Raw genomic sequence first — 26,523 nt, 5'->3', positions numbered from 1 at the left:
GGCACATCGCACAGTTTAGGCTGGGGTCACACTGCGTTATGGCAGTCCATTAAACGGACTGTGTTACACCATGGTATAACACGGTGTATCATAGTCCATTAACACTGCCATAGACCCCAATTAAGTGGCGCATCGCGACGCATGACGTAAAGCTGCATGCGTTCGCGACGTGCCGTCATTCACTGACAGAGCCTCGGACGCAGGCTGGAGCGTCTGAGGCTCCGTCACCACTAGCACTGATGAAGAATCAGCGGTAGGGGTAAAGCATAACGCATATCGCGTTATGCTAAAGCGTTAACTCAGCCCCTCAACGCTATGCGTTGAACGGGCTGTGTTAACGCAATGTGAACCTAGCTTAACACAAGTGGCATGACCATACCACCGGTCTGAACATTCAGTCTTGAGGAGTTCACCCCTTTTCTTCTCTAGTTCTGTGGGCCGGTAAGGGACGACAAAAATTATTACAGTCATGATAGCAATATCGAAAGTGCTGCTCAGTGATTTTTTTTTTTTTTTTTTAAAGAAATTTGTTAGTTTATGAAAATTTGGGATTCTTACAGTTTTTTAAAATGGATGTTTTATCAGAGACAATTCTTTTAAAATGCATCCACTGGGAAAAATCCATATTTTAGCTTCATGTCTGGCCTATGAAAAAAAGTGAGTTGTTGGTCTACTACATGGATAGGATTGGATATTTTTTATACAACACAGATTTAATAATGGTTTATTCCCGTCTTTGCCTTTCATTACCAAGATGGGCATAACTGTTTCTTGGTTCATGGCCACCAGGACTGTAATACAAAAACACAGGAGTGCATTTGATCAATGCTCTTTGTATAACTTCTGTAGAAATCAATGGGAGTTATGGAAGCATCGTAGCAAAACAAGTTATGCTGTGGATGTAACTCCCAAGCTGCAGAAAGAGAGTAGATTTCTTAGCTAAGCTGCTTCTGTAACTCCCATTGTTTTCTATATAAGTTATAAGGGTATGCTTAGCTGTTTTCATACCCCGATCTCTGATGGTACCTCAAAGCAGTTATTCCCCTTCCAGGCAGTCAGAGATTCAGATGAAGCTGGAGTTTGAAAATATCGTTGGATTAAGTTATGCTAAAGTTATTCCATTTTGTCATAAGATTAAAAAAATTTATCATTTTTGGATTGACTTAAAAAATAAAAAATGAAATACACAACAGCTGCGATCAAGTGTACATTTGAGTCTAGATTTGGTCCATTTTCAGACTTCCGATAAAGCAATGGAACACACTTGGACCAATTTTATTCTATAGAGCCGTGAACATGCCCAATTTTTCCTTGGACAGACTTTGCATGCTTGATTTGCATTTTGAAATCAGAATGAATATGGCCGTTCAAGTCAGTGGGTCTGTTGAAAAAATCAGACAACACTCGGATGACGTCTTAGTGCACTCTGATTTCTACGGACTGACAGAACGGAGGAGATGGAGAATTTATTTCTCCATTTTTTCATCATCCAAGAAAATTGGATCACACTGTGATCAAGCTCTGATCAAACTTTGAGCAGAGTTTGATCAGAGTGTGATTAGCATAATCTCCCGGATTCTCTCGGATGATAGAATATACGGTTGTCTGTACGTAGCCTAAAGGTACTGTCACACTTAGCGATGTACTAGCGATCCCAACCAGCAATATGACGCGGTCAGGATCGCTGGTACATCGCTAAGTGGTCGCTAGTGAGCTGCCACACAGGCAGATCTCACCAGCGACATCGCTGGGGACGGGGTCGCTACTTACCTGTCACACTAGGCGATCCTGACATCCTCCCGCCTGCGTCCACGCTCATCACTCGTCTCTCCACAGGAAGCGCCGCAGGAAGCTGATGATGAGAAACAGTCCTGGACGTTCTCGCGCGATCAGCGATAACCAGCGGGGGAGCGGATCGCAGGTAAGTATCAGACACAGCGATATCGCTAGCAATATCGCTATAACATCACAAGTTATAGCGATATTGCTAGCGATATCGCTTAGTGTGACAGTACCTTAAGAGAAAGGACTAGTGGATCATCACACAGCTAGTCTAAACTGTAGACTTACTTCTGCTGCATGGAAGAACCTCAAAGTCAGGATACAAATCCAGCTCACCAGACATAGCATTCCAACATCGGAGCACGAGACCGCTGTGTCAAAGCGCACAATCCAAGGCAATGAGAAAAAACTTTGTCCAGCTCCACGATGTAGTGAAAAATATTCTTTATTCACTCAATAGAAATGAGGTTTAAAAGCCAGCATGAGTTACAAGGCATGCGATCGATCTATGTGTTTCGAGTGGCTAAGCACTCTTAATCATGATACCGTATCATGATTAAGAGTGCTTAGCCACTCGAAACGTGTAGATCGATCGCATGCCTTGTACCTCATGCTGACTTTTAAACCTCATTTCTATTGAGTGAATAAAGAATATTTTTCACTACATCGTGGAGCTGGACAAAGTTTTTTCTCATTGCCAAGAAGCTCAAAGACATTGAGGCTAATCAGATCCAGCGATACGGCTAGCTTCAGAGAAGTGCATTTATGTCAGCGCTAGCTCTTTGCATAGGAACCTGGCTACTCTGAGACTGCAGAGGTGGCCAATAACCTAAGCAATGATCAACAAACTATACAATTAAACATCTGTACATTCTTGAGAACATAGAGACTTTTGAATAAGAAGTAAATTGCATAATAAATGTGTGCATTAGATGTTGTCCACGACCTCTCGTTGGTGAACCACTTGCAATTTTTCAAACTTTCGGTGGCTGCATAGATTAGCAAAAGCAAATTTATGACCTCACCAGAGTAAAGTAATTAATACTTATGTGTCAGCATATCGATGATAAAAACAACACTTAGAATCGCATCATATTAAGGCAGAACAGATTTCTATGGTCGATTATGCATACACATGGCTGCGGAGCAAACGAGAAAGTCGTAAAAAAAAAGACAATTTATAGAGAAAAAGTTTCAGGAGGTTATTTATAATCCTATAAATTGAAGCCGCCTGCAGGTGGAAATCCTTCTTGGATTTGTTATTAATCATTTCTCTAATAGAAGTATATGAAGCAGCTGCAGCTGGAGATAAACCTTCCTTTTATGAAAACTGAATATTCACTGTCTTTTGCAGTGCTTTGCCCGGCCAATGAAATGCGCCTGGACTCGACAGGTATCATACTAAGTCCTGGATATCCTGACAGCTACCCAAACCTTCAGATGTGTGCGTGGAGCATTAGTGTGGAAAAGGGATACAATATAACCTTAATCTTCGAATTCTTTCATACTGAAAAGGAGTTTGACGTGCTTGAAGCCTTTGACGGTAATGAAACTTTATGTCATTGAACATAATTTGACTCTTTTGTTCTTTTGATGGCATTTTGTACAATGCACTTGTCTTTTTTCTGAATGTTTCACGCGTGCTAATCTGCAAATTTCATTTGGAACAGGACCGAACAGTCACTATCCGCTACTTATTTCCTTAAGTGGGGATTATTCCTCTAGTTTTAATGTAACCAGTAGTGGTCACGAAGTTTTTTTACGCTGGTCAGCAGATCACGGGACCAACAAGAAAGGATTCAAGATCCGATACATAGGTAGGATATGTCTATCATTTTTATTAACTGTGCCTTGAATATGTTCTTTGCTTGTTTTTATTCACATATTTATGAGTTTGAATTGATATAATCTTTAAAATATCAACTTTTATAGATATTCTATTGATTTAATAGACATTTTATTGATTTTTTTTTTATTATATCACAAAAGACCAAATCTTAAAATCATCGCAAGATCAATTTGTTTGACCTTTCTTATTAAAGGTGTTTTCATATCATATCAACAAGATACGCCACAAAACTAATAGATTTCGATCCCATCCCTGAGACCGAGTCTGTAGAGCAGTGATTCCCAAACTCCAGTCCTCGCGGACCCCAACAGGTCATGTTTTCAGGATTTTCATAGTGTTACACATGTGAGAGAATTCCTGACACCTTGATGATACTTCCATCACCTGTGAAATACTAAGGAAATCCTGAAAACATGACCTGTTGGGGTCCGCGAGGATCGGAGTTTGGGAAACACTGCTGTAGAGTCTGGGTGGTCACCAACTATGAAGAGGTGGCTAGCTACCAACTATCTGCACATGTCAGACAACTCTCCATTCATATTCTATCTAGATGTGATGGTCAGCAGTCACCACTCCAGACACTTCTGCACCATAAGATCTATGAGACACTGGTGGCATATCCTGTGTATATGGCATGCATGTCTCATGTGGGAATACTCCATTAAAAAGAGAGGACTGACACAATCAAGGTAACATTGGCATAGACCAGGTCATTGTCTAAAGGTAATATGGCAATACATAGTAAATAAAGTATCATGCGTACCAAAATTAATATATAAATAGCGATCACCCCTACAATGACCTGATGACTGAGTGCAGATGAAGTGTTGGATTCCATCTTGTCTTTGTTTCTACGCTGCCGGCAATGACATTCTGCATAGGCATGTGAACATTGCAGCGATTTTTTGGTCTCAGTGATCACATTCCACTTTCAAGCTTATGAGCAAAGAATAGTGGAGTACCGATGGCAAATCTGCCTTGACTGGAGAAGAGGATAAAAAGGTGAATACTATTATTTTATTTTAATTTTTTTAGTAAATGTGAATTTTTATTCAAGATTTTCATGAAGACTTCTAAAGATTAAGTCATCATTTATGATGAATAGACTCAAAATATATATATTTTATCCATTACAACCAATTATTTAATGACAATTCTTAGTCCTTCATCCACAGATTTTCCATATAACTTAGCAGAAGCGTATAATTTGGACGAGTGCTATGAAATACACAATCGGCTAACACTCGGACCAGTGTTATACTATGGGGCAGTGCAGATCTGCATTTTTTCTCATGCCATTTTGGCATGAGATTTATGATGCTGCATGCTGCGAGTGGCTTCCCAAATCAGATCACATTGGACACACTCGTATGTCATCAGAGTGCAGTCCAACGTCTCTTGTGTGAGAGAATCAGATCATAGTAAGCTGACACTTTGAGTTGAGCCCAGAGTTTGAGCCAAGTATCATTAGCATAATTGATACATTTACCTTGCATAAGAGAATCAGTGCTTGTGTTACTCTAGCCTAAGGGCCCCGTCACACATAGCGACACACCAGTGATCCCCAAACAGGCAGCTTCACCAGCGTTCAGCACCAGCGACACGCGGGTAACAAGCGACGCACGTTGCTTAGTTACCCACTGTGTACCTTAGTTACCAGCGTGCTGGTGCAGGGAGCTGGTAACCAAGGTACACATCGGGTTTCTAAGCGGCGCGCAGTGCTTAGAAACCCGATATGTACCTTGGTTACCAGCTCCCTGCACCAGTGCGCTGGTAACTAAGGTACACATCGGGGTTCTAAGCACTGCGCGCCGCTTAGATACCCAATGTGTACCTTAGTTACCAGCGCGCTGATCGCTGAATGCTGGTCTCCCACCTGCCACACGCAGCGATGCATGCTGGCCAGTGGGAGACCAGCGATCAAAAAAATGTCCTGGCCATTCCAGGATGATCAGCGATACCCGGCAGGGGGGCCGGTTGCTGGTAAGTGTCACACACAGCGATCTCAAGATCGCTGTGTGTGACGAAGGCTTAAAACTTTAACCTCTTTCTGACATTGGGCGTAATAGTACACAGATGTCAAACTCACTCCCTTTCTCAGCATGTCAGCTGTTTTGAACAGCTGACAAGTGCCCGAAACAGCCGCAGGTGTAATCGCGATCCACCCACAGCTATTAACAGGTTAAATGCTGCTGTCAAATGCTGACAGCGGCATTCAACATGTGCTTCCGAAAATCCATGAAAACTGGAGGTCTCCTGGAGACCTCTATGGTTGTCACTACCAGCTTGCTGTGTCCGCTGCCCAGTAGTCAGCGCTCATAGCAAGTGAGTAATTCAGCTACATATAGGCGATGTCATCATATGTAGCAGAGCCGATCGGGCTATGGCAGCTTCTCCATAGAGACTAATTAGTTAACCATGCCAAAAGAAAGAAAATGTTTTTAAAAATCTAAAATTTCAAATCAACCCCCTTTCGCCCTATTCAAAATAAAACAATAAAAAAAAATCAAACATACACATATTAGGTATTGCCACATTCAGAATCACCCGATCTATCAATAAAAGAAAAAGATTAACATGATCGCTTAACGACGTAGCAATAAAAAAAAGTCTAAACACTAGAAATTACATTTTTTGGTCACCACGACATTGCATTAAAATGCAATAATGGGCGATCAAAAGATAGTGTCTGCACCAAAATGGTATAATTAAAAACATCAGCTCTGCATGCAAAGAATAATCCCTCACCAAACACAAGATCTTGAAAAATAGAGATGCTACGGGTATCCGAAAATGGTGCAATTTTTTTTTAACAAAGTTTGGATTTTTGTTTCACCACTTAGATAAAAAAGAACCTTGGCATGTTTGTGTCTATGAACTCAAAATGACCTGGAGAATAATAATGGCAGGTCAATTTTAGTATTCAGTGAACCTAGTAAAAAAGCCAAACAAAAAACAAGTGTAGGATTCCACTTTTTTGCAATTTCATCGCACTTGGATTTTTTTTCCTATTTTCTAGTACACGACATGGTAAAACCAAGGATGTTGTTCAAAAGTACAACTCATCCTGCAAAAAACAAGCCCTCACATGAAAATGCAAAAACGAAAATACCTCAAGGGGTTAAGGGGTTAAAGAAGCACTCCCATCAAAGTTTTTATACTTTTAATACAGTGGCAAGTAAAAGTTAGGTCACCCCTGGTGAAAATTAATGTTATTGGGAACAGTTAAGCAAGTTGAAGATTAAATTATTTCTTAAAGCCCTAAAATTAGAGATGACACATTTCCTTTGTATTTCAGGCAATAAAAATATATTTTTACATTTTAAAAATTACAAAAAGGAAAATGGCTTGGTGCAAAAGTTTTGGCAGTTTTGGAGATTTGTGAGCTCAGATAACTTTAACCAAGGTTTGAGGCCTTAATTAGCCTGTTTGGGTTATGGCTTGTTCACTATCATCTTTAGGAAAGGCCAGGTGATGGAAATTTGCCAGCTTTATAAAAACTCAGCCTACTCTAAGGGTGAGTGCACACGTTGCAGATAGTGCTGCGGATTTTTCCGCACGGATTTGCCTAAATCCGCAGGTAAATCCGCAGGTCAAAAGACCTGTGGCATATCTGCGGATTAGCCTGTGGTTTTCTCCTCCGGTTTGACACCTGTACAATGGAGAAGGTGTGAAACCTGTTATGAATTCACTTTCTAGCCTACCTCTGGTTGCTGGTGAAGGTAGTGGAGATGGTTGTATTGACAGAGGGGTCGCGAGTACTCATTCTGGGCTCCCTCTGGTGGTTACAGGAGGTAATGGAGCTGATCTAATTAACAGAGGCCTGAAACCTGATAATGAAGAGGACGATAGGACATTGGGAGTTTCTGACTGGATTTAAGACAGCCAACTCCCTCTAGCCCTGCTGGTGATTTTTTCCTGCCTCCTGAGGTCTTATTTTCCAGCTCAGTCCCTGCATGCTCAAGCTAAGTGTTCTTTTGCTGTTGTTCACATTTGATTTGGTTTTGTCTAATTCAGTTTTGTGTGGTCAGCCAGCCCCGGCTGGGGCTGTGCTGAATTTCCATCCTTATGTTATTGTTTGTGCCAGTTTGTTTTTGTCCCTTATTAGATTGGCCTCTCTTTGCTCTGTTTTCAGAATATACCAGAGTGCTGATACAGTGGGCGAAGTCTAGTGACTTCAGTATTTTTTCTATCAGACATGTTGGGCATTTTTTGCAGGGTTTTTTGTGTGATTGCAGACAGTATCTTTCCTTTCCTGTCCTGTCTAGTTAGTTTGGGCCCCATCGTTTGCTCAGCCTATTTTCCTACCTGCGTTTGTGTTTTCATCTTGTCTCACAGAAAATATATGTTTAGGGGCTATCTATTCCTTTGGGGTCTGCTCTGGGGCTGTTTAGATTTCCCCTTTCTTGCTTTAGGCTTATTTAGTTCTCCGGCTGTGTCGAGGCATCTAGAATCATCGTAGGTACGCTCCACAGCTACTGCTAGTAGTGTGGATAGAATCAGGGGTCTGCAATCCGCTTAGTTACCAACCTCTCTGGTTTTCTGTGGCTTAGCTTGGTCTTGCTTTCATCCTCAGTGACTCAATCATAACAGAATCACCAGCCTAAACCGCAGATTCTACGGTACTCAAAAGCAGGAGAGAATTGTAAAAAAAAAAGTGTCAGAATTTTTTTCCTCTTTTTCTCTCGGGCCATAGGAGGATTTTTTCTTTAATGGAGATTAAGCAATTGTCTGATCGCTGCTGAAGTGCGGGGAATTTCCACCTATCTCGCTCAATCACAGGCTGTTTAACTAAAAATCCCTACTCCTGATGTGTTTTCTGGGGATCGGTCTAAATTTTTGAATTTTAAGAATAATTGTAGACTAATTCTTGCCTTGAAGCCTAACTCATCAGGGAGCTCTGTGCAGAAGGTTAAAATTGTCATCTCCTTGCTGTGTGGTGATCCCCAGGATTCGGCTTTTTCTCTGACACCTGGAAATCCTATTCTGACTAATGTGGATGCATTTTTTCAAGCCTTGGGGTTGTTGTATGATGAACCTAATGCTGTTGATCAAGCTGAGAAAACCCTATTGGCATTGAACCAGGGTCAGGATTCTGCAGAGTTATACTGTCAAAAATTCTGAGAGTGGGCGGTCTTTACTATGTGGAATGACGGTGCCTTAGCAGCTCTCTTTCGGAAGGGTTTATCAGAAACCGTAAAAGATGTTATGGTGGGATTTCCTGTTCCCTCTGGTCTTGATGAGTCTATGTCAATAGCCTTTCAAGTTGATTGGCGTCTACGTGAACGTAAAACTACACGAGAGGCGTTGCTGCCTTTTGAACAAACGTCTGAACCCATGCAATGTGACAGGATTTTGTCTAGGGCGCAACGTCAGGAGTTTAGAAGGCGTAATAAGCTGTGTTTTTTCTGTGGAGACGCCTCTCATACTATTTCTGTCTGCCCTAAACGAGAGAAACGTTTTGCGCACACATTTGCTGTGGGCAGTGTACAACCTAAGTTCCTTTTGGCAATTACTCTGATCTGCTCCTTATCTACATTTTCTGCTAAGGCTTTTGTGGATTCAGGAGCAGCTTTGAATCTGATGGATTTGGACTTTGATAAATGTTGTGGTTTTCCCATGATACCCCTGCGGACTCCTATCCCTTTGAGGGGTATTGATGCTACTCCTTTGGCGGAGAATAAACCCCAGTTTTGGACCCAGGTGATAATGCGGGTCGCCCCGGACCACCAAGAAAATTGTAAATTTTTGGTGCTGCACAATTTGTATGATACTATTGTTCTGGGTTTTCCCTGGTTGCAAACTCATAATCCTGTTTTCGATTGGAAATCTGTGTCTGTGGTGAGTTGGGGTTGTCAGTGTGTTCTTAGTGACACTCCTGTTTTCTCCACCTCTCCCCAGTCTTATGATATTCCTGATTATTTGGCTGATTTTTCTGATGTATTCAGTGAGAGTAAGTCTGCATCTTTGCCCCCTCATAGAAGTTATGACTGTGCAATTGAGATGATGCCCGGGTCTAAATTTCCCAAGGGTCGGCTTTTCAACTTATCTGTACCCGAACATGATGCTATGCGATCTTATATCAAGGAGTTGTTGGAGAAGGGTCATATTAGACCATCCTCTTCACCCTTAGTTGCTGTTTTTTTTTGTGACCAAGAAAGATGGTTCATTAAGGCCTTGTATTGACTATCGTTCCCTTAACAAAATCACTGTTAAATATCAGTACCCGTTACCCCTGATTTCTGATTTATTTTCCAGAGTTAAAAGTGCCTGCTGGTTTACCAAGCTTGACCTCAGGGGGGCGTATAATCTTATTCGCATCAAGCATGGGGATGAATGGAAGACAGCGTTTAATACTTCGGAGGGACATTTTGAGTACCTGGTGATGCCTTTTGGGCTCAGTAATGCCCCTTCTGTCTTCCAATCCTTCATAAATGATATTTTCCGGGACTTTGTGGATAAGTTTTTGATCATCTATTTGGATGATATTCTGATCTTTTCCAGTGATTGAGATTCTCATGTGGAACATGTTCGGACTGTGTTCCGGATTTTGAGGGAGAATTCCCTGTTTGTTAAGGGATCGAAATACCTCTTTGGTGTACAGAGGATTTAATTTTTGGGATTTATCTTGTCTCCGTCGGCTATTGAAATGGACCTGGCCAAGGTACAGGCCATTTATGATTGGGTTCAGCCCACTTCTTTGAAGGCTCACATGAATTTTTTGGCTTTTGCTAATTTCTATCGTAAATTTATAGATAATTTTTCTGGTATTGTCAAACCACTGACTGATCTGACCAAAAAGGGCACTGATGTGGTGAATTGGTCTCCAGAGGCAGTCTCGGCATTTCAGGAGCTTAAGCGGAGATTCACTTCTGCTCCAGCTCTGCGGCAACCTGATGTCTCACTTCCATTTCAGGTGGAGGTTGATGCTTCTGAGATTGGTGCAGGAGCTGTTTTGTCCCATAAAGATCCGGTGACTTCTAAAATGAATCCCTGTGCCTTCTTTTCTCGAAAATTGTCCCCATCTGAACGTAATTATGACGTGGGGAATCGGGAATTATTGGCCATGAAGTGTGCATTTGAAGAGTGGAGACATTGGTTGGAGGGAGCTAGACATCAAGTTGTGGTCCTCACCGACCACAAGAATTTGATTTATCTTGAATCAGCCAAACGCTTGAATCCTAGACAGGCTAGGTGGGCCTTGTTTTTCACGTGTTTTAATTTTGTGATCTCTTTTCTTCCGGGCACTAGGAATATTAAGGCGGAAGCCCTTTCGAGGAGTTTCTTTGCAGATTCTCTTATTGTGACCGAGCCTACTGCCATTCTAGGTGAGGGGGTAGTTCTTTCCGCCATCTCACCCGATTTGAGACATGCCCTGGAGGAATTACAGGAGGACAAACCTGAGCATTGCCTTATGGGAAAATTGTATGTTCCTGACCAGTGGAGGAAGAGAGTAATGTCTGAAATTCATTGCTCCATGTTAGCTGGTCATCCAGGTATTTTTGGTACCAGAGATTTGGTGAGTCGGTCTTTTTGGTGGCCTGCCTTATCTTGTGATGTCAGGAATTTTGTGCAGTCCTGTGGGATTTGTTCTTGGTCTAAACCCTGTTCTCATTCTAGTAGGTTGTTGATGCCCCTGCCGGTGCCCAAGAGGCCATGGACCCATATCTCAATGGATTTTATTTTTGATCTTCCTGTCTCTCAGAGAATGACTGTTTTCTGGGTGATTTGTGATAGATTTTCTAAGATGATCCATCTTGTACCACTCCCAAAGTCGCCATCTTCTTCAGAGTTGGTGCCCTTGTCTTTACAACAGGTGGTTTGGTTGCATGGGATTTCTGAGAACATCGTGTCGGACAGAGGAGTCCAGTTTGTTTCCAGATTTTGGAGAACTTTTTGTTCCAATCTGGGAATTCAGTTATCTTTCTCCTCTGCGTTTCATCCTCAGACCAATGGGCAGACTGAAAGAACAAACCAGACTTTGGAGTCCTAATTGAGATGTTTTATATCTGCTGATCAGGATGACTTGGTCTCATTTTTGCCCTTGGCAGAATTTGCGCTAAACAAAAGAGCTAGTTTTGCCACTTTTATGTCACCCTTTTTCTGTAACTTTGGGTTTCATCCTCGATTTTCTTCAGGGCAAGTGGAATCTTCGACCTGCCCAAGTGTGGACACTGTGGTAGAGAGAATGCAGCAGATTTGGGACCAAGTGGTGGATAAGTTGTCCCTCTCTCAGGAAAAAGCCCAATGGTTTTCCAACCGGCATAGGACCATTGGTCCCCGGTGTAAAGTGGGTGATATGGTTTGGTCATCGTCAAAGAATATTCCCATGAAGGTTGCGTCTCCAAAATTCGAGCCAATATTCTTTGGACCTTATAAAATTTTGGAGATTCTCAATCCTGTTTCTTTTCGATTGGCTCTTCCAGTTACGTTTAAGATCCATAACGTGTTTCATAAATCTCTGTAGAAGAGGTTTGTGGAGCCAGTAGTTCCTATGGCGGCACCTCCTGACCCTGTATTGGTTAAAGGCAATGTGAAATATGAGGTAGAGAAAATATTGGATTCTTGTTTGGCTAGACGGAGACTCCAGTACTTGGTCAAATGGAAGGGTTATGGCCAGGAGGATAATTCTTGGGGCTCTGCTTCTGACATTCATGCCGATAGATTGGTTCATGCTTTTCACCGGGCCCATCCTGATCGGCCCTAGTGGCGTGGATGAGGGTTCGGTGACCCCTTCTCAAGGGGGGGTACTGTTGTGAATTCACTTTCTGGCCTATCTCTGGTTGCTAGTGAAGGTAGTGGAGATCGTTGTATTGACAGAGGGGTCACGAGTTCTCTTTCCGGGCTCCCTCTGGTGGTTACAGGAGGTAATGGAGCTGATCTAATTAACAGAGGCCTGCCACCTGATAATGAGGAGGACGATTGGACATTGGGAGTTTCTGACTGGATTTAAGACAGCCGACTCCCTCTATCCCTGCTGGTGATTTTTTCCTGCCACCTGAGATCTTAGTTTCCATCTCAGTCCCTGCATGCTCAAGCTAAGTGTTCTTTTGCTATTGTTCACATTTGAATTGGTTTTGTCTATTTCAGCTTTGTGTGGTCAGCCAGCCCCGGCTGGGGCTGTGCTGAATTTCCATCCTTATGTTATTGTTTGTGCCAGTTTGTTTTTATCCCTTATTAGATTGGCCTCTCTTTGCTCTGTTTTCAGAATATACCAGAGTGCTGATACAGTGGGCGAAGTCTAGTGACTTCAGTATTTTTTCTATCAGACGTGTTGGGCATTTTTTGCAGGGTTTTTTGCGTGATTGCAGACAGTGTCTTTCCTTTCCTGTCCTGTCTAGTTAGTTTGGGCCCCATCGTTTGCTCAGCCCATTTTCCTACCTGCGTTTGTGTTTTCATCTTGTCTCACTGACAATATATGTTTGGGGGCTATCTATTCCTTTGGGGTCTGCGCTGGGGCTGTTTAGATTTCCCCTTTCTTGCTTTAGGCTTATTTAGTTCTCCGGCTGTGTCGAGGCGTCTAGAATCATCGTAGGTACACTCCACGGCTACTGTTGGTTGTGTGGATAGGATCAGGGGTCTGCAATCTGCTTAGTTACCAACCTCTCTGGTTTTCTGTGGCTTAGCTTGGTCTTGCTTTCCTCCTCGGTGACCCAATCATAACAGAAACCGCTGCTGATTCTGCACAAAGAATTGACGTGCTGCGGATTGAAAACTGCAGCAAATCAGTGTGGAAAAATCTGCAGCATGTGCACTGTGTTTTTTATTTTCCATTGAATATAAAGGAACTATACAACGCCGCAGAAACTGCTACGGATCCGCAGGGCCAAAATCGCTGCTGATCCGCAGCAGAATCCGCATCGTGAGCACATACCCTAACTATGTGCCAAAAAACAACTGCCTTGGTGTCTTCTAAGCAGCTGCCTAGCACTAGGAAGATGAAAATGATGGAGGCCCACAAAGTAGGAGAATGCTTAATAGAAGATGGCAAAGCATTTTCAAGTTGCCCTTTCTCCAGTTCAAAATGTAATTAAGTATTAACAGCAAAAAGGAACAGTGGAGGTCAAGATAAGGTCTGGAAAACCAAGGAAAATTTCAGTGAGAGCTACTCGTAAGATTGCTCTCACTATTCACTGCTCATGCATCCTCCCCATAAAATTCATCTTCATAAGTATACAAGTGAACATCTAAACAAGTCTGATGCATTATGGAAACAAGATCTGTGGACTGATGAGGTTAAAAGAGAACTCTTTGCCCACAATGATCAAAGGTATGGGTTGAGAAAAAAGGGCAAAAAATTTCAGGAAAAGAACATCTGAACAACCATTAACCCCTTCACGACATGCGCCGTACATGTTTGGCGCATGTCGAGTCTCCCACTTTGATGTGGGCTCTGGTGCTGAGCCCACATCTTTTCCAGCACATGTCAGATGATTTCATCATCTGACATGTGCCCCTAACAGCGGCTGGTGGAATCGCAATTCACCCATGGCTGTTAACATGATAAATACTGCTGTCAATCTCTTACAGTAAAAAAAGGGGGAGACAGAAGCGCACAATAGGGTCTTATCCAATGATATAAACGTTTCACAGATATGGATCTACTCACCTGGTTCAGTTGTGTGGAACACAACAACCATAAGCACAAATGGGTAGGATCCGATGAACTGCAGCAATCAGCCGGTCACTAGAATTGCATATATAGGAAGGAGAGAAGTCCGGCTTTCAGGATCGCGCTGTTTCGTGTACACACTGTACACTTCCTCAGGTAACTTTGCTCCTGAGGAAGTGTACAGTGTGTACACGAAACGCATAGAGTTTATGGAATAAAAAGAAAGTTATAATCACTGCTTGGTCCTTGGATTAACTCCTTGTGAACTTTGGACTGGAACAGCGCGATCCTGAAAGCCGGACTTCTCTCCTTCCTATATATGCAATCTCTTACAGTAGCATTTAACATGCTTGCGCTGGAAGCGCAACATAAATCCCGCCCATCAGCACCCACATCACATGACAGTGGGTCGCCGATGGGTTGGCATGACAACCCGTGGTCTCCAGAGGACCCCTATGGTTGTCATACTCCAGTAAGCTATGTGCACCACCCCTACATTGAGGAGTGCTGAAGCCGTGCTCTGTGTAGCACAGGCAATTGGAAGATCACATCTTCTGGTCTTCCATGGAGACTATTGAAGGCAGTAAAAAGAAAAAAATGTTTTCGAAAATATTTAGTAAAGAAATTTAAAAAATAAAAGTTTAAATCACTCCCCAGTCATATCTATCAAAATTAAACAATTAGATAAAAATTAAAAATACACATATTTGTATCATTGCATTCAAAATTGCCCGATCTATCAATATATAGCTCTGGAAAAAAAATAAGAGACCACTTCCAAATGTTCAGTTTGTCTGATTTTTCTCTTTATAGATATATTTTTGAGAAAAATGTAAATTGCTCTTTTAGTCTACAAACTTCTGACATGTCTCCGAATCTCCAAGCAATAAATTTTGTTTTCTTTTCTGAAAAGGAGAAATGGCCAAAATTTAAAAAAAAACAGTGCTTGCAGACTTCAAATACTGCAAAGAAAACCAGTTCATTATCATTTAGAAACAACAATACTAATGTTTTAACTCAGGAAGAGTTCAGAAATCAATATTTTGTGGAATAACCATGGTTTTTAAAAACAGCTTTCATGCGTCTTGGCATGTTTGCCACCAGTCTTTCACACTGCTTCTGGCGCAAAAATTTTAGCAGTTCTTCTTTGTTTGATGGCTTGTAGCTATCCATCTTCCTCTTGATTACATTCCAGAGGTTTTCAATGAGGTTAAGGTCTGGAGAATGGGCTGCCCATGACAGGGTTTTGATGTGGTGGTCTCTTAATTTTTGCCAGAGCTGTATAAAAAGAATTAATCCAATTGGTAAATGACGTAACAAGAAAAAAAGTTCAAAACACCAAAAAATGAGCCATCACCCAGCTCAGATTCAGAAAAATGGAGACGCTTGGGGTCTCAGGAAAATGATGCTTTTTTTAAACAAACATTGGATTTTTTTGAGCATTTAAATAAACTTATACATGTTTGATATCTACAAACTTGCACTTACATGGAAAACCATAATGGCAGGTCAGTTTTAGTATTTGATGAACATGGTAAAAAACCCTCGTAAAACAATTACACTTTTTTTGCAATTTCTTCGCAAGTGGAATTTTTTTCCCATTTTCCAGTACATTATACGGTAAAATAAATGGTGACATTCAAAAGTATAATTTGACCCACAAAAAACAAGCCCTCACATGGCTATATTGATGGTAAAATGAAAAATTATGGCTCTAGGAAGAAGGAGAACAAAAAACAGAAACGCAAGAACAGAAAATGGGGTGAAGGGGATAAGCATGGTGGTGGATCAATCATGCTTTGGGGCTTTGTTGCAGTTCACAGGTAGAGGGAAGAGTAGATTCAATGAAATTTCAACAAGTTTGTGATGCAAACATAACACCATGTGTAAAATAAGCGAAGTTGAAAAGAGGCTGGCTTCTGCAAACGGATAATGATTGTAAACACACTTCAAAATTCATAATAGGCAACCTCAAAAGGTGAAAGCTGAAGGCTTTACAATGGCCCTCACTGTCCCCTGATCTGAACATCATTGAAAATCTGTGGCTAGACCGCAAAACAACAGTGTATGGAAAACACCTAGAAATATCACAGAAAGAATTGATGAAAATCCCTCAAACAAGAATTGAAAGACTCCCTGTCTACTAAAAGTGTTTAGAAGCTGTGATACTTTCAAAAAGGGGGTGCTACTAGATACTAAACCAAATGTTTACATTGGCCCATTTTCCTTTTTTCAGTTTATAAAATGTAAAAGATCAAATATATTTATTTGTTTGCCTAAAATATAAAGGAAATTTGTTGTCTTTAACATTAGGCTTTTTAGATATTATTTCACCTTCAACTTGCTTAATTGTTCACAATAGCAACAATTTTGACCAGAGTTGCCCAAACTTTTACATGCCACTGTATATTGCAATCATCATACTATATAACACTGTGTGCCTACAATAGCACATTTTGCCTTTCTACTCAGTTAAAGGGAAGCTGTCACCAATTTTGACTGATATAAGATACAGACATCACCTTTCAGGGCTCATACACAGCATTCTATAATGCTGTATATCTGCCCCCAACCCGAAATGTAAGAGAAGAAAAATAACTTTTATTATACTCACTTGCGTGGTGGTCCAGTCTGAGGGATGTCACTCTTCTTGGGCCTGCGCCTCCCATCTTCTTGCCATGCCTTCCTTCTGCTAGCTTCATGAGGATGATACATCACTACATCATCCACACAGTCTCCTCGGCAACACGCTCCTATGCAGGCATACTTCTCTGTCCTGTTGGGGGCAGAGCAAAGTACTGCAGTGCGCAGGTGCCGGGGCTCTTTGACCTTTTCCAGCACCTGCATGCTGTAGTACTTTTCTCTGCCCTCAACAGGACAGAGAAGTATGCCTGTGCTGGAACATTGTGCCAAGGAGACTGTGTGGATGATGCAGTGACGTGTCATCCACACAAAGCAAGCAGGAGAACTGCGATCGCAAAATGATGGGAGGCGCCGGACCAAGAAGAGCGACACCCCTTGGACCGGACCCTGGTAGCCCAATACTACCCCCTCTTCCACTCATGACCCAGTTACTCTACTCCTAAACCCTGCCAGGGACTTTGCATTGAAGTAGAATTGTAAATCAAATGATTACTTGTGCAGAAAAAAAATACTTCTGAAATTGAATTATTATGCTGTGTGATCTCTCTAGATTGCAGAGAATAATGAACAGAATCATTCTTTTCTTTTATTATTATTCTGATTCTATGATTGTTCTATGAAACATAGAAAAAACTAAATAAACATGAGATATACACACCTGCCCTCACTTTCCCTCCCATGCAGCCCTGCTCTTGTCAGGTCATCCTCTTCTGTCCAGTCAATGTCTGGTCTCATAAAAGGTATCATAAGTTTTGTAATGTCATATGGGTGAGACTGCACTGGTGGCATGACAGAAGAAGACAATTGGACCAGTGCTGGACTGTACAGTTAGATACAGTTTAAACCAGAAGTTAACATACACTATAAAAAAGACACATATGCACATTTTTCTCAGTATCTGACAGAAAAACAGAATAAACCTTTCCTGTTTTAGGTCAGTTAGGATTACCATAATTATTAATGTTTGCCAAATGCCAAAATAATGAGAGAGAGGATGTTTAAGGCAATTTTATTACTTACTGCAAAGTCAAAGTCAAATACTGCAAAGTATTTGGTACTATTGCCCTTAAACTGAATGACTTAGATTAAATGTTTGGGATATCCTTCCACAAGCTTCTAAAAATAATTGGTCGGAACTTGGGCCCATTCCTCCTGACAACACTGATGTAACTGATCCAGGTTTGTAGGTCGCCTTGCTCACACCTGCCTTCTCAGCTTTGCCCATACATTTTCAATAGAATCAAGATCAGGTCTTTGTGTTGGCCACTCCAAAACATTGATTTTGTTATCCTTAAGCCACTTTGTTGCCATTTTGGCAGTATGCTTAAGGTCATTGTCCATTTGGAAGACCCTTTTCCGCCCAAGATTTAACATCCTGGCTGATGTCTTAAGATGTTGCTTCAGTATTGACACTTAATCTTCTCTTCTCTGTTTTGTAATGTGCACCAGTCCCTCCTGCAGCAAAACAACCCCACAATATGATGCTGCCACTCCCATATTTCACAGTTGAAAAGATGTTCTTAGGCTTCCAAGCTTCTCCCTTTTCACTCCAATGGAAACTATGGTCATTATGTCCAAAAAGTTCAATTTTAGCTTCGTCAGACCACAGGATATGTCTCCAAAAATTAAGGTGTTTGTTCCTGTTTGCATTTGCAAACATTAATCTGGATTTTTTATGTTTCTTTTGGTATATTGGCTTCTTCCTGGCAGAGTGGCCTTTCAAACCATGGTGATACAGTACTCATCTCACTGTGAATCTTACCAGCTTCCACCATCATCTTCAAAGGAATTTTGCTTTTGTCTTTGGGTTGATATACACATGTCGTTCAAAAGCATGTTTATCTCCGGGATGCAGAACCCATCTCCTTCTTGAGCGGTATGATGGCTGGGCAGTCCCATCTTGTTTGTAATTGCGTATAGTTGTTTGTGTAGATGAAAGAGGTACCTTCAGGTATCTTGAAATTGTAGGATGAGCCAGACTTGTGCAAGCCCACAATTCTCTTCCTAATATCTTGCCTGATTTCTTTAGACTGTCCCATGATGCTACACAAAGAAGCAGTGTGTTTCAGGTGTGCATTAAAATACCTCTACAGGTGTGTCTCTAAATAATTCAGATGTTGCATAAAAAGCTTCCAAATTCATGACATCATCATGTGGGCAGTCCAGAATTATTTAAAGGCATAGTAATCTTAGTGTATGTAAATTTTTAACTTTGCAGTAAGTAAGTAATAAAAATGCCTTAAAACATTCTCTATCTCATTATTCAGGCATTTGGCAAATAATAATTATGGTAATCCTAATTGATCTAAAACGGGAAAGGTTTATTCTGATTTAATTTCAAATATTGTGAAAAACATACACTATATAAAAAGACATATATGCATGTAAACGTCTTGTTTCAACTATAGGTGTCGGATGAGTTTAATTTTTTTTAACCCCTTGTTTCCTTAATACAGTAGAACGGTGACTGCCATTTTGTTTGATTTGCCGAAGATAATAATATTTGAAAGAAATTTCTATTTGTTTTGAAAGGATTTGGTCATCTCTTCTTGTATCTGTTGAGTGATGTGTAAAAAAGCATATTTATGGACATTATAAAGCAGCTCATATGGGCAAAGTTTATATATAGCACACTATACACAATATATGACGAGAATAATTCTCATTTTATACAGATGTGTCCGGTCTTACTTTTCCGTGAATTTTGTAAAAGGACATTAGTTTCTCACATTGCAAATTCAGTAAATTGTTGCAACATGCTAGCAAAACTCACAACAGGCTGCAATTCACTTCCCATCCACTAACTGGCTTTACATAGACACATGTAGCATAAAATTCTCCAGACAGATTATCAGGAAATCATGTTTTTTTTTTTTGTTTTTTTTTATAAGCTGGTCTCGTGACACTCGTCTCAGCCAAGAGGAAAGGTAAGGAAGGACACATCTGTACCTCTGACATACGCTGTGTGAACAGAACCATAGGCAGAGAAAATCTAACGTGTGCACAACTATGAAGCAGCTGTACATGTAGTATTTTATCAATCGGAATGGCTCCAAAAATGTTTTCCAAAATATTATTAATAGCTGATATCAAGCCAACATATGCTTCTGTTCTGTTTTTAATGAATGCAAGGCCACTGTGGGCGCAGGATTAGTGCCATCACATATGGTACTTTGGATGGAGAGAAAATATGGCAGCTAACTTTTCTATTAATATGCAAGTTAAGATTCACCCATGGGTTCTACCCAACGCTATAAAAAGAAGCTATAATTATAATCTAGTTTCTTTCTGTATACTTAGCCATTTGCTTTGCCCGTGTAATCCAAAATTACTTCAAACTTAATAGGCATCTGGAAAAGACACATGCTTTAAGTGTCACTATGATGAGATATTATCATGTGCCAAGGGATAATGGATGGAAATAGCCAAACAATTGGAAATAAACAGGCACAGACTTAAATGAACTTGAAACTATGCAAATGAAGGAAGTCAGTATAGACGTAGCACATATGTACAGTAGTTACAGAAATTACTTACTTCATGCAGGATATAAAGTTAGCAATTATATGTAATTAACATTTACTATATTTCTACACTAGCACTTAGCATTGTTTGGGAAGACAGCCAGCAGGGATCCAGATACTTAAGTGAGGATTATTCGCTTGGTTAATGGTGCATGGGATAGGAGTAATTTTGTAAATTTTTACCCAAAATGTTACATTATTTTTCATATACAGTGTATATGTATCAAAGTAAGATCCTACACCCGACGAGGATGGAAGCAAAATGCTGGCAATAGTGATGGCTGACCCGAACAGTAAAGCGTCAGTGCATCGCCCCCAAACACGGACTTCTCCGGGGAGTTTGTGTTAGGTTGTGTTTAGGTTCAGCACTAGAGATGAGTGAATTTGCTCGGATTTTGTGCCCGAATCTGATTTTGACATATTTGTGCCAAATTCGAACACTATTCGTGCCGAATGTATGTTTAATGATCAGTTCTGAACATATTCAGTAATTTCTACTCCCGTTATCTCTAATGATGTTCGGCTGTGTTCAATGAATATTGCAAAAACAATATTCGATGCCGATGGTATTCTGAATGAACCGAACAAATTTGCTCAACTCTATTTGGCACCCCGAATATTGCCCATTTCTCATGCTGTTATTTGTGCAACAGAGCAGGAAACATCAGCGGCTCTGATTAATAATACGTTAGTTGCCGCCGGTCAGAGAACTGCATTTCCCATGCTGTCTGAAGACAGTGTGTGAACTAGCAGCTATGACTGGCGGCAAATAGGTTATCACCGATCACAGGTGTCGACTCTCATTAGTGTACACCTGCTGTTGCTGATAGCAGCTAGAGCAGGCAAGGCTGATGAGAGTATTCATCAGCCGGCGCCTGTGCAATAAATAAATAAATTAATTGATTAATTAAAAAATTATGTTGGTCTCTTCTATTTTTGTTAACTAATGCAGGCTAAACCAAGAGCTGTGGGCTGCAACCTCCAGCTGTAAGCTTTGTCATGGCTGGTTATCAAGAATAGAGGGGTCCCATGCTATTTTTTTAGATTAATTTTAAAATGGGTTCCCCCATTTTCTACATCTAGCCAAACTAAAGCTTATAAATGGGGGCTAGTATTCTCAGACTAGGAAGGGGCCATGGATATTGGCACCCAGCCTAAAAATAGCAGACCGCAGCCCCCCTCGAAAAGGTGCAAATATTAAATGCAACAATTCTGGTGCTTTTTCTGGCTCTTCCCATTTGTCCTAGTGTGGCAAATAGGGTAATAGGTTTGGTGCTGATATCTGCTGTTTTATGACTGCTGACATCAAGCCCAGGGGTTAGTAATGGAGAGACATCTATAAAACACCCCCATTGCTAAACCCGTAGTTAGATTGTAAGGAAAAACCCATCCAGAATAAAGTCCTTTAATTGAAGTAAAGACACGGACACCTTTGTTTGAAGTAAAAATAAAAATGAAAAGTTATACTTACTTTTGTGCCTAATAAATTGATGCCTGTGTCCCCTGTTAAAGGCAAAAAATAATAAAACACCATATTCCTCAACTGTCTGACTTGAATATAATCCAATGAAGCCCATATCCCGTGTAAAAGACAAAAGATAATAAAACATCAAATTCCTCACTTGTCCAACGATAATCCATTAATTGGCAAGTCCCACGACAATTCGGAAGATTTGGATAGTGGTCACACCAGTGATGCAACCACTTTCCACACCAGCTGCCTCACACAGAGGTCCTGCAGTCTGTAGTGCTGCTGTGACAAAGATCACTGGAGTTCATAGCTGATGAACCCTGGTCACCTCACTTACAGCCTATATCCATGGCCCCTTCCTAGTCTGAGACTACCAGTCCACAGGTGTCTACTTTAGCTTGATTGGTTGTCAAAAATGGGGGACACCAGGGTTTTTTTTAGATTATTTATTTAAATAATTAACACAAACTTTCTGGGAAACCATTATTCTTGGTTACTGGCCATGATAAAGCTGACTGCTGATTGCTGCAGCCCACAGCTGTTGGTTTACCTTGCACTGATTATCAAGAATAGAAGACACCTCAAGTCATTGTTTATATTTATTAATAGCACAGGCGCCAGCTGATGAATACTCTCATCAGCTTAGCCTGCTTTCGCTGCTATCAACGACAGCAGGCATACACCTTTTTTACCACCGATCACAGCTGCTGGCTCACATTCTGTCAACTGACAGCGTGGGAATTGTAACTCTATGGCCGACGGTAACAATGTTACTGCCAATCATAGCCTGTTCTTGCTATGCTGTCACACAGATGACTGAATGGGGTCCGGGTTTAGGTTCGAGTTTGGGTAATGTTCTGGTACCCAAACCAAACTTTTTAAAATGATCAACAGAACTAACCGTACCCGAACATCCATGGGTTCGCTCATTAGCTGGCACCGCAGCCACTTTCCCCAAAGCTTCTACCAGCGCTATGGATTCAGGGCATATTCAGAGGGTGGTAGTAATAGATACTGTGGTTGGCAGCACCATCACCTGATGACATCCTGCTCTAAGCGGGATGATAGACATTGCAGGGAAATGAGCACAACCCCAGCTATCTGATGATGCCTCATTTGAGAGGATCCATAAAATGTGAACTAAAAGTGTGTGTTTAAAAGTATATATATATCTACTATTGTTAACAGTTAGGCAAGTTGAAGATTAAATGATCTATAAAAGGACTGAAGTTAATATATGACACATTTTCTTTGTATTTTAAGGCAAAAAAGAAAATTACAAAAAGTAAAATAGCCAATGCAAGAGTTTGGATATCCAGCCTAGATAGAATCTAGTAACATCCCCTTTTGAAAGTTGCAAAACTTGTAAATGCTTTTTGAAGCCAGCCAAGAGTCTTTCAATTTTGTTTGAGGGATTTTCTTCCATTCTTTCCTGGAAAATTCTTCCAGTTCTGTGGAATTCTTGCGTTGCCTTGCCTGCACTGCTATTTTTTTTATTTTTAATGATATTCAGATCAGGGGCCTGTGAGGGCCATTGGAAAACCTTTAGCTTGCACTTTTTTAGGTAGTCTGTTGTGGATTTTGACATGTGCTTAGGATCATTATGCATTTGTAGAAGCCATCTAGTTTTGAACTTTTTTACACACAATGTTGTGTTTGCATCATAAATTTGTGGAAATTTCATTGAATTTATTAGTTACTCTACCTATGAAATGTTCCTTGTGCCATTGGCTGCAACACAACCCCAAATTATGATTGATCAACCCCAATGCTTAATGATTGTCAAGATATTCTTTTCCTGAGTTCTGTGATGTTTTTTCCCAACACATACCTTTGATTATTGTGGCCAAAGAGTTCTATCTTGACCTCATCGGTGCACAGGACATTTTTCCAAGAAACTACAAGCTTGTTTAGATGTTATTTTGCATCCTTCTGAATCTTATGGTGAGGACTCAGGAGAAGTTTTCTTCTAATGAATCTTCCATGAAGGTTATATTTGTGCAGCTGTCACTGAACAGTGGAACAATGTAAGACAATTCCAAAGTCTTCTATATCTTTCTGAAGGTCTTTTGCAGTCAAGTGGGGGTCCTTATTTGCCTCTCTAGCAATCCTGCAAGCAGTTCTCACTGAAATGTTGCTTGATGTTCCAGACCTTTTCTTGACGTCCACTGTTCCTGTTAACTGTCATTTCTTAATTACACTTCGAACTGAGGAAAGGGCAGCTTGAAAATTCTTTTCTATTTTCTTATAGTCTTCTCCTGCTTTGTGGATCTCCATCATGTTCATTTTCAGAGTGTTAGGCAGTTGCTTTGAAGAACGCATGACTGCTGTTTTTTGGCACAAGTTTAGAGGAGGCTGGGTTTTCTTAAAGCTGGGAAATTTGCATCACCTGTCCTAAAGATGATAATGAACAAGCCATCACCCTAATAGTATAATTCAGGTCTGAAACCTTGGTCAAAGATATCGGAGCAAATAAATAAATCTCCAAGGTACTTTTCCACTTACCATTTTCCTTTTTGTAACTTATAAGAAGTTTTATATATATATATATATATATATATACTAAAATACAAAGGAAATGTGTAATTTTTAACTTTAGGCCTCTCATTTTCAACTTGCTTAACTGTTCACAATAACACAAACTTTTACATGCCACTGTATGTGCATGTATATACATACACAATTATACTGGAGACGTTGCTTAATCTATAAAGGCCAATTCTAAAGCCTAATTAAAATATCTATGAAAACCATTGTGGTGAATACAAAGACCATCTCTCACGATACTGAACTCTGCTGTAAGGTTAAAGGGGTAGTCTGATAATTAAAATGTCTTTTATAAATATCTATTTTTACACCCTAAGAACTTTAGCAATTTGCTTTATTATACAATGACCTACACATTTCCCTATCCAGTTAATTCCTATATGTTTTTGCTTCACTTCCTGTTATGTCTTGCTTGGGGATATTCTCAAATGAAGAATCATCTGGAGGTTGGGGCTTCACTCACTTCCCAGCAGTGAAACATGACGTCATTGGTGGAGACACTGCATTCCTTGCATCTGTCACTGCTGCCCTCAGAAGATGTCCTGAGTCCATGGCACTGTTAGAATCCATAGGAGAAGTGAAGAAGGCTCTAGTACTCTGCTTCTCTCCTGGCCAGCTGCAGCTTCTTACTGTGAAGGAGATGTTTTCAGGGGGTGGTGATAGCTGCAGGGTAAGTGACACCAGCATCGCCACCTGATGACAATTAATTTAAGCGTGGAGTCAGTGCCAGTGTCACTCATTCTGCTTCTATCACTGATCCTTGATGAAGTCTCCTTTCACAGTAATATGCTGTGGCAGGCAGGAACATGAGCAGAATGATGTTGCATTAGTCACATTTCACAAATTTTCAGTAAGCACTATGGATTCATGACATCATTAGAGGATGGTGATAAAAGAAACTGATAAGTAACTGCAGTGTCATCCCCTTATAACGACCTGTTCCAAGTTGGGTGATATTCACTCCGAGGAAGTGAGTGCAGCCCCAGCCTCCTGATGTATTCTTTTTTGAGAATCCTCGCAAAGTGGCACAAGAAGATGAATAAAAAACCTATTTAAGGATTAGCAGAGTAGGGGAAAGTGTAGGGTTGTTTTATAATTAAGCAAATAAAAAAGTGCTTAGGGCATTTAAATAAAGCATATTTTAGGCATTGGATCATCCCTTTTAGTTTATGTTAACATCTAGAAGCTCTTAATAAAACTTCCAAAGGCAGACTTTGCTCAAGCCATGTCCAAAGAGAACCCAAACTTTCACTATAAAACAGTGGTCTAAACTTACAACCTAATGACCCGGATTGCATTCACGGGCTGGCTGCCAAACAGTGGAGCACGCCTCTGTATGGTACACATTGGGTATACAATTTTTGCTGTTAAGAATGGCTAATACAGCACAAAAAGAGGACTTGAAAGTCCACCAATAATGTGAAACAGCAAAAAGAGCAAAGAGGTTTACCCGTATAGGCCTCCAGACAAATGCACTATCAGGGTGCAGTGGACCCATATAGTTAAGATGGCAACACAGGTGCATGAATACCGATATAAAACAACCGCTCACAGCCTACCAATGTATGGAGGGGGCGGTTGCCTGGTATGTTAATGCACAGCAAAACACTTGTATGCGGCGCTGTTCACACTAAGGCCATGCACAGCATCCAGGTCAGCCTAGTAGTGACACCCTTCTATTAGCTCAGGCGGGCTGGCCCAGCGCTATCAAAATGCATGCCATGTGAACAGACGCCGCAGTTTACAAGACCAAATGGGCCCATCTGCACCCTGAATAATAAGTGCAAAAAACACATTAAAAAATACATTAATAATGTGGAGTATTAGCTGATATTTTGGCCAAAATACGTGAGCCCGTAACCTACGTCAAAGATCTCCACGCTTACGGGTACCTAACACTAATCCTAAGACTAATACAGCACAAAAAGAGGACTTGAAAGTCCACCAATAATGTGAAACAGCAAAAAGAGCAAAGAGGTTTACCCGTATAGGCCTCCAGACAAATGCACTATCAGGGTGCAAAAAGATGATAGTGCATTTGTCTGGAGGCCTATACGGGTAAACCTCTTTGCTCTTTTTGCTGTTTCACACTGTT

General features: G+C 40.8%; 1 protein-coding gene across 8 annotated transcripts in view; it reads left to right on the top strand.

Annotated features, from left to right (window-relative positions):
- Positions 1-26,523, top strand: part of CSMD3 (CUB and Sushi multiple domains 3) — a 1,871,449-nt gene that overhangs the window by 1,649,158 nt on the left and 195,768 nt on the right. For 4 of the 8 annotated variants that reach the window (XM_073590213.1, XM_073590209.1, XM_073590208.1 and 1 more), the window contains 3 exons: positions 3,137-3,325; positions 3,453-3,599; positions 19,778-19,813. In XM_073590213.1, the coding sequence (XP_073446314.1) occupies positions 3,137-3,325; positions 3,453-3,599; positions 19,778-19,813 (372 nt within the window). The remainder of the gene's footprint in view (positions 1-3,136; positions 3,326-3,452; positions 3,600-19,777; positions 19,814-26,523) is intronic. The other 4 variants (XM_073590214.1, XM_073590210.1, XM_073590207.1 and 1 more) reach the window with 1 other exon arrangement.

The sequence above is a fragment of the Dendrobates tinctorius genome, unplaced genomic scaffold (assembly GCF_039654945.1).
Source record: "Dendrobates tinctorius isolate UK_male_01 unplaced genomic scaffold, ASM3965494v1 ptg000116l, whole genome shotgun sequence".
Lineage (NCBI taxonomy): Eukaryota > Metazoa > Chordata > Amphibia > Anura > Dendrobatidae > Dendrobates > Dendrobates tinctorius.
Note: the sequence above shows the minus strand (reverse complement) of the source record. Positions and strands in the feature narration are given on the sequence as shown.